Below are 8,228 nucleotides of genomic sequence, written 5' to 3' on the forward strand. Positions count from 1 at the left end.
CAAAAGACTCCTTAATCATTACATTTTTGCTCATATGTTCTGCTTGCTTTCTTCTTTGCTCTCCTTCTTTTGGGATTTTTAGCTGTATTGACATTATAGGGCGTATAACTGATTTTTCCTAATGCCAATATGCGTTAAGGACATTTGTTTACTGAGATTGGTTCTGCTTTTGCTAGTGTTGACTTGATTGCAGTTTTTTGTGGATTAAAGTTTTATTGAAATATTAAACAAAAGTAAGAATGCTTGTGTAACAGAATAACTGTTTGGTCTAAATGAGAGGCGTCATGTTTGGAGATGAAACAACAGTGCATTCCAGATTCAGAACCTCATCCCTGCATGAAACATGAGGGTTGTAATGTCCTGGTTTGGGCCTGTTTTTCTGCATCTGGGCCATCTTGCCATCATTGATGGACATCGACCAACAAAGATCACTCCATAATATTCTGAGAGGTAACGAAGGAACCCAGGGGAACTTCTAAGCAGCTAAAGGCCTCTCTCACATTAGCTAATGTTCATGAATCCACCATCAGGAGAACACAGAATAACCATGGTGTGGCAAGGACAAAGACACTGCTCTCCAAATAGAACATGTGGACAAACCAGAAGACTATTGGGAAAAAGTAGATAGAAATAGATGAGACCAAAGTAAAATTGTGGCCTGTTTTTCTGCATCTGGGCCGTCTTGCGGTCATTGATGGACCCAACAATTATGAACTATATGAGAAAAATCTAAAAGAAAATATAAAGGCATCTCTCCATGAGTTGAACCTTAAGAGGGTTATGCAAGAAGACAACACAAGACTTCTAGAAAAGAATGGGCAAAGAAGTACAAATGTCATGTTTTGGAACAGTCAAGTCAAAGTCCTGATCTTAATCCGATAGAAAAGTAGTGAAAGGACCTGAAGCAAGCAGTTCACATGAGAAAACACATCAGCATCTCAGAACTGAAGGTTCTGTACTAAGGAATAGGTTAAAGTTCACTCCCCTAAAGATAACTGTTCAGCAGTTGCTGGAAAAATTCTCAAAAGTGTAGAAAACTATATGTAGTGTACTCTCATTGCTGGGGCTGAGCAATACTGGATAAGCTTATGGAAGAAGGAGACGTCACATAACACCCATGCTCAATGGCTAGGGGACCTTAAGAGCGCAGCAACCTTCCTCAACAAGATCAACTATCCACCAATTCAGAGCCATATTTTATAGCCAAATACAAACATTTCAGTTTAGTGGCAGAAAGTTACAAGTCATCCAGGTCTTCACGTCTTTAAGACACAGTTAGAGATTGACTAACATGTGTGATTCATCTTCATTCAGTGATGAAAAAAAACTGTGACTATAAACAAACTGAAACACATGTGCTAAACCATTCTGGTACAGTTTCTTTGATCCTACACATTTGTACTACTTTCTGTAGCAAGACATTGTGATCAGTCGTATCAAATGCTGCACTGAGATGGAGCAGGACCAGCACAGGTGTCAGTCCATTGTCTGATAAAATAAGACAATTGCTAGCTTTCCCCAGAGCTGTTTCTGTGCAGTGTTGTATTAAAATGCCACATCACAGTCTATCTACAGTATGTTGGCCTCACGGGAGCCATGCTGCAGTATCTGCAGAGTGACAATGTGTTTAATGGCGTTTCTAAACCAGGGGTAAAACAGTGCGTAGATCACAGGGTTTAGACAAGAGTTGAAATAAGCCAGGAAGATTACAAAAGTTCCAAATGTAGTACTGAGCACGCCCTCAGACACAATGTAACAGTAATAAGGACAGTAACACATCAGATATACAACTACAAGAACACCAAGAGTCCTGGCTGCTTTCAACTCAGATTTCTTTCTTGTTAGAGTCACTGAAACCTGGACTGTGACAGCTGTAATGTGAGAGCGCATGGCACGAGCCTGAGACACAGCCACCACAAATATTCTCAAATACAGAACTATGATTACAGTAATTGTCGCAGTGAAGGATAAAACAACATCAATAGTTCCTGTAACATAGTCAATGACAAGCACACATTCTCCGAAGCATGATTTAGTTCTGTCTGGTTGAGTCAAAACGTCCTTCACATAGAACATGCTGTACAAAACAGAACACAGCCAACAAAGACAGACACTGAGTCTGACTCTTGACACAGTGACTCTGGTGTGGTAATGTAGAGGATAACAAATAGCCACATAACGGTCAACTGATATGAGTACTATGTTCCCTATTGAAGCACAGATAATGATCGAAGCCAGGAGACAATAAAGAACACATATGACATTCTCAAATTTCCAGCAGTCTGTTTTTCTAACGGTTTCTAACGGCATCAACACCAGGCCCACGAGAAAGTCTGACACAGCCAGAGAGAGAAGGAGGAAGTTAGTGGTTGTATGGAGCTGCCTGGAAGGAGATAGAAAAACATAAATTATACATTAATCATGTCAGAATGTCTTCATTTAAAACGGTCACTCTTGCTTAGGAAATTGAAACTGCTATGTTCTTATACACCACCAACAATCTACATAAGAATAATAATAATGTAGTTTGTTAGCAGATAAACTGTGTCACATCATTGTTCACTTATAATGCATTAATTAAGTCAGTCATCCATTCAACCAATCATAAATTCATGACATTTTGATCTCACAGAAATCATTACAAAACAGTCGTAATAGTTGTTGAGAAAGGAATCTCTGCCTGAAGTGGGAGACTGAGATGATGACCATCAGGTTTAGAGCCACAGTGATCACAGAGATAGACGGTAGCAGAATGTTCAGGAGCCCAACTTCAATCCAATGAAGTGTCGGCTTCTTGCAGGATGTGTTGAGGAGATGTGGAAAACAGAGCTCCACTTCATCCTGTATCTCCATCATCAGACAGCTGCAGTACCAGCAGCTCTCCGACCAGAACTCTCTGTTGATTAGCTGATATATCTTGGTATACCATCCCTCCCCTCCTTTGTTTTATTCTCAGAAGAATTATGAGTACCTTTCTTTAATGTTTATGTCCATTCTCTTCCAACTTACCTCAGATTCACTTTCTACCGCTAATTCAAACATTATTACAAGCTACAGATCTTGTTTAGTGAATACATACAGTATACTGTACAGATGGGAAGAAAAACATGGTGTAAAAGCATTGCATGAAGATAAACTGGTAAATCAATAGCGTTGCTTTACAGTTCAATATAGCGCCCGCCTTACTGCAGCTGCTGCACCAAACCATCTGTCCATCTCTTGCTCCATTTTACCATCACTTGCAAACAGCACCCCAAGATGCTTGAGATCCCTTGCTTGAGGCAGGAACTCACCCCCAACCCCTAAAAAACAATCCAGCATTATCTGGTAGAGCACCGTGGCCTCAGACTTGGAAGTGCTGTCCCTCATCTCAACTACTTCAAACTCAGCTGCAAACCGTCCCAATGCGTGCAAAAAGCAGTTCCCCTTTTTTAAAAATAAAATGGATACCACCATACTACTTCAAACTCAGCTGCAAACCGTCCCAATGCGTGCAAAAAACAGTTCCCCTTTTTTAAAAATAAAATGGATACCTCCACCCCAGTCTGCCACTCCACAGGTACTGTCCCAGACCTGCATGTGACATTGCCGCTGGGGAGCTTTTTAACTACCTCAGCGATCTCTGCCAAGGATATGGATGACACTTCATCCAAGTCCTCAGACTCTGTCTCCTTCTTGACGTTCTTGATTCAGGGGATCCTCAATGTGTTCCTTCCTCCATCCGACAGCATCACCAGTCCGAGTCAGCAGTTCTCCTCCCAGACTCAGCACAGTCTGGGCTAAGCCTTACTTTCCCTTCCTGAGCCGCCATACGGTTTGCCAAAACCTCTTAGAGGCCAACCGAAAGTTCGTCTCCATAGCCTCTCCAAACTTCTCCCACACCTGAGATTTTGCTTCTGAGTCCGCAGAAGCTGCAGTCCTTCTGGTATCCCAATTCCTGCCTGCTATTTCCAGAGTCCCCTGGGCCAACCAGGCATCCTTCTTCAGCTTGATGGCTTCCCTCACCATGGGCCTCCACCAGCGGGTTCGAAGGTTGCTGCCACGGTAGGCATCGACAAGGAGGATTTGAACATGGCCCACTTGGATTCGATGTCCTTATCCATCCCCAGGGTGCATTAGAATCTCTTCCAGAGGTGGGAGTTGAAGATCTTGTGGACAAAGGCCTCCCCCAGTCATTCCCAGTTTACCCTCAATACACATTTGTGTTTACTGACTGGCAGCCTTCTCTGCCACCTGATCCAATTCACCACCAGGTGGTGACCAGCACAGCACAACAAAACACCTCGGGTTAATATTAGGGCCGTTTCTCCAATTCACTCCACTCCAAGTTACTCCATCGTTGCCCACATGGGCGTTGAAGTCTCCTGAAGAACTATGGAGTCCCCAGATGGAGCCCCTTCCGGACTCCCCCTACGGCCACCAAAAAGGCCATCTAACATCGCATCCGACCCAGATGACTTCTCCTGCATGTGGTGGGTCCACAGGAAGGCAGCACCATGTTGGCTCTTTGGGTTGAGCCCAGCTAAGCCCCATGAAGAAAGACCTGGCCACGAGACACTCACCGGCAAGCTCCAGGTGGGTGCCCTGGTTTCTCTAATCCTGGCGAGGTGTAGTAACTTGGCCTCATCGAGGTCTTTGGGGCGGCTGTGGCTCAGTTGGTAGAGCGGGTTGTCCACAAATCAGAGAGTTAGTAGTTTGATCCCCGGAATGTGCAACATGCCGATGTGTCTTTGAGCAAGAAACTGAACCCCCAGTTGCTCCCAGTGTGTGGCACTGTTGTGTGAATGTGTGTGTGCTTGTGTGAACAAATGGGTAGATGCGTCTGTGACTGTAAAGCGCTTTGAGTAACAATAGGTAAAAAAGTGCTATATAAAAACAAGGCCATTTACTATTTACCATTTGAATCGGGCTTTGTCTGGCCCCTCCCCTGAGACCAATTTGCCTTGGAAGACCCTACCAAGGACTTCTGTGATGCACCGATTCTTCGGAGAAGACTTTGTTACGACTCGTGTGACTTTGGTTTTGATGAAACTAATATTTACGGCTGGCACAGGCCAACCGTGGACCATCCCTTATTTATCCTGCTATAGATCTGGGCTACTGGGGGACCCATTATGTACTGAGCACCTATCCTCTATTCTCATGTCTCATCACTAACCATGCATTCATGTGCTACTTCTATAAAGCATATGATCGTATGTCCCACTCTCTGTCTCCATTCCCATCCACCTGTCACAGTTCAGTCACAAGACTCTCAGTATTTTTCCATTGACCCTGGATCTGCCCTACTCAGCCTGCCAGCCACGCCCACCTCGTCAGTCTACTCAGCTCACCTGTGCACACAGCTGCCTCTCATCTCATGCAATCAGCCCAGTAAATAGGCACCAGCTCCACACTCACTCCTTTGCCAGATTGTTATTTGCCATGCAAGACTTTCCAGCGTTCTCCTGCCCGAATTCCCAGTATCGCCCTCGCCTGTCCCTGATTCTTCTGCTTCGTCTGCCTCCTGGTAACCGTCTCAGCCTTTTGTCTTTGACCAAGATTTCGGCCTCCGCTCTCTGGATCCCTGTTTGCTATTTTCTGACTGATTACCTGGTTACATCGTTCCTGCTGAGTGCTGCTCATTGGATTGTCTGCCTGTGTTATCGTCTCTTTGTGTGTTGTAAAAGTAAGTCCACTGCTGGGGTTACAAGGTAATTTCAAGGCCCAATAAGAGTGTAAATCTTTCAGAAGTGTATCAAATCAACGTAATAATAACTTTATTTATATAGCACCTTTCCAAGACAAGTTACAAGGTGCTGTATAACAACAGCAGAAATAAAACGGGTCAGATGCCTAGCAACAATCATAATAAAACCATCAAGAGAAATAAAATTGGAATTAAAATTTAAAATCACCCACCCACAACAAAGTAATCATACAACAATGGTAAAACAAAATTAAGAAAAGGCCAATCGATAAAGGTGAGTTTTAAGAAGAGATGTAAAAGAAGCCACTGAGCTCGCCTTCACTCCATAATATTCTGAGAGGTCACAAAGGAACCCTAAGGAACTTCTAATCAGCTAAAGGCCTCTCACACATTAGCTAATGTTAATGTTCATGAATCCACCATCAGGAGAACACAGAATAACCATGGTGTGGCAAGGACAAAGACACTGCTCTCCAAAAAGAACATTTCTGCCTGTCTGCAGTTTAGTCAACATCATGTGGACAAACCAGAAAACTATTGGGGAAAAAAGCTTTATTAACAGATAATACCAGAGTAGAATTGTTTAGTTTACATGAGAGGCGTCATGTTTGGAGCTGAAACAACACTGCATTCCAGAGTCAGAACCTCATCCATCCATGAAACATGAGGGTAGTAATGTCCTGGTTTGGGCCTGTTTTTCTGCTTCATGTCTTTAAGACACGGTTACAGATTGACTAACATGTGTGATTCATTTTCATTCAGTGATGAAAACAAAGCAAAAAAAAACAAAAACTGTGACTATAAACAAATTGAAACACATGTGCTAAAGCATTCTGGTGCAGTTTCTTTGATCCCACACATTTGTTCGAGTCTCTGAAGATCAAGTAGAACCAGAACAGATGTCAGTGCATTGTCTGATAGAATAAGACCATCGTTAGCTTTTCCCAGAGATGTTTCTGTGGGGTAGGGTTCAGTGTTTCATCAAAATGCCATGTCACAGTCTCTCTACAGTATGTTGGCCTCACGGGAGCCACGCTGCAGTATCTGCAGAGTGACAATGTGTTTAATAGCGTTTCTAAACCAGGGGTAAAACAGTGCATAGATCACAGGGTTTAGACAAGAGTTGAAATAAGCCAGGAAGACTACAAAAGTTCCTGATGTAGTACTGAGCACAGCCTCAGACACAATGTAACAGTAATAAGGACAGTAACACATCAGATATACAACTACAAGAACACCAAGAGTCCTGGCTGCTTTCAACTCAGATTTCTTTCTTGTCAGAGTCAATGAAACCTGGACGGTGACAGCTGTAACATGAGAGCGCATGGCACGAGCCTGAGACACGGCCACCACAAATACCATCATGTAAAGGATTATGATGACAGTAACTGGAGCAATGAAGGATAAAACGACATCAATAGTTCCTGTAACATAGTCAATGACAAGCACACATTCTCCGTAGCAGGACTTACTTCCGTCTGGTTGAGTCAGGACATCCTTCACATAAAAACTGCCGTACAAAGCACAACAGAGCCAACAAAGACAGACACTGAGTCTTACTCTTGACACAGTGACTCTGGTGTGGTAATGCAGAGGATAACAAATAGCTATATAACGGTCAACTGATATGAGTACTATATGTCCTACTGAAGCACAGACAATGACTGATCCCAGTAAACAATAAAGAACACATATGGCATCCCCAAATATCCAGCAGGCTGTTTTTCTAAAGATTTCTACTGGCATTAACACCAGGCCCACGAGAAAGTCTGACACAGCCAGAGAGAGGAGGAGGAAGTTAGTGCATGTATGGAGCTGCCTGGAAGGAGACAGAAAAACATCAATTACAAATTAATCATTTCAAAATGTGTTCAGTCAAAATGTTCACACTTGCTTAGGATATTGAAACTGTCAAAGTAGTTTGTTAGAAGATAAACTGTGTCAAATCATTGTTCAGCTATTATGCATGAATGAATTCAGTCATCCATTCATCCAATCATAAATTCATGAAAATTTGATCTCACAGAAATCATTACAAAACAGTCGTAATAGTTGTTGAGAAAGGAATCTCTGCCTGAAGTGGGAGACTGAGATGATGACCATCAGGTTGAGAGCCACAGTGATCACAGAGATGAATGATAGCAGAATGTTCAGGATCCCAACTTCAAACCAGTCAAGTGTCGGCTTCCTGCAGGATGTGTTGAGGAGATGTGGAAAACAGAGCTCCACTTCATCCTGGATCTCCATCATCAGACAGCTGCAGTACCAGCAGCTCTCCGACCAGAACTCTCTGTCGTATCACTGATTTATCTTCTTATACCGTCCCTCCCCTCCTCTGTTTTATTCTCGGTAGAATTGCGAGTACCTTTCTTTAATGTTTCTGGCCTGTAACTGCAACTTTCTGATTTACGGAGTTGCATGTTTCTTTTCTGTGGTCATGTCCCGACCAACCTGCCAAGTGTTCATAGCTTACAGTTATCAGTTCTTAACTTAATGTGCATCATTTTCTAACCCAATCAAACAAATGCAACTGAAACAT

The 8,228-nt window shown here is 43.0% G+C and overlaps 2 protein-coding genes across 2 annotated transcripts; both read right to left on the reverse strand.

The window, feature by feature from the left end:
• Positions 1 to 693: 693 nt before the first annotated feature.
• On the reverse strand, positions 694 to 2,853 carry LOC311488639 (trace amine-associated receptor 13c-like; the record flags this gene model as incomplete). Its single annotated transcript, XM_084545455.1, has 2 exons — positions 694 to 2,383; positions 2,681 to 2,853. 2 exons carry the CDS (start codon positions 2,851 to 2,853, stop codon positions 1,570 to 1,572), a joined length of 987 nt encoding a protein of 328 aa, XP_084401581.1. The 3' UTR covers positions 694 to 1,569.
• A 3,810-nt stretch (positions 2,854 to 6,663) lies between these two features.
• On the reverse strand, positions 6,664 to 7,987 carry LOC311488633 (trace amine-associated receptor 3-like). The gene is made up of 2 exons (XM_084545449.1): positions 7,764 to 7,987; positions 6,664 to 7,508 (listed from the first exon to the last, which is right to left on the reverse strand). The coding sequence occupies exons 1-2, from the start codon at positions 7,937 to 7,939 to the stop codon at positions 6,695 to 6,697; spliced, it is 990 nt and encodes a 329-aa protein (XP_084401575.1). The 5' UTR covers positions 7,940 to 7,987; the 3' UTR covers positions 6,664 to 6,694.
• Positions 7,988 to 8,228: the final 241 nt, after the last annotated feature.

Source organism: Chelon labrosus, assembly GCF_963514085.1.
Source record: "Chelon labrosus genome assembly, chromosome: 5".
NCBI classification, from domain to species: domain Eukaryota; kingdom Metazoa; phylum Chordata; class Actinopteri; order Mugiliformes; family Mugilidae; genus Chelon; species Chelon labrosus.

What these genes read in the sequence shown, in the direction of transcription:
- LOC311488633 (XM_084545449.1), bottom strand. Translation starts at nt 7,939, where the DNA reads ATGATGGAGATCCAGGATGAAGTGGAGCTCTGTTTTCCACATCTCCTC. An exon ending in ATCTCAGTCTCCCACTTCAG is followed by an intron (nt 7,509 to 7,763) that starts GCAGAGATTCCT and finishes GTCTCCTTCCAG; the next exon opens with GCAGCTCCATACATGCACTA.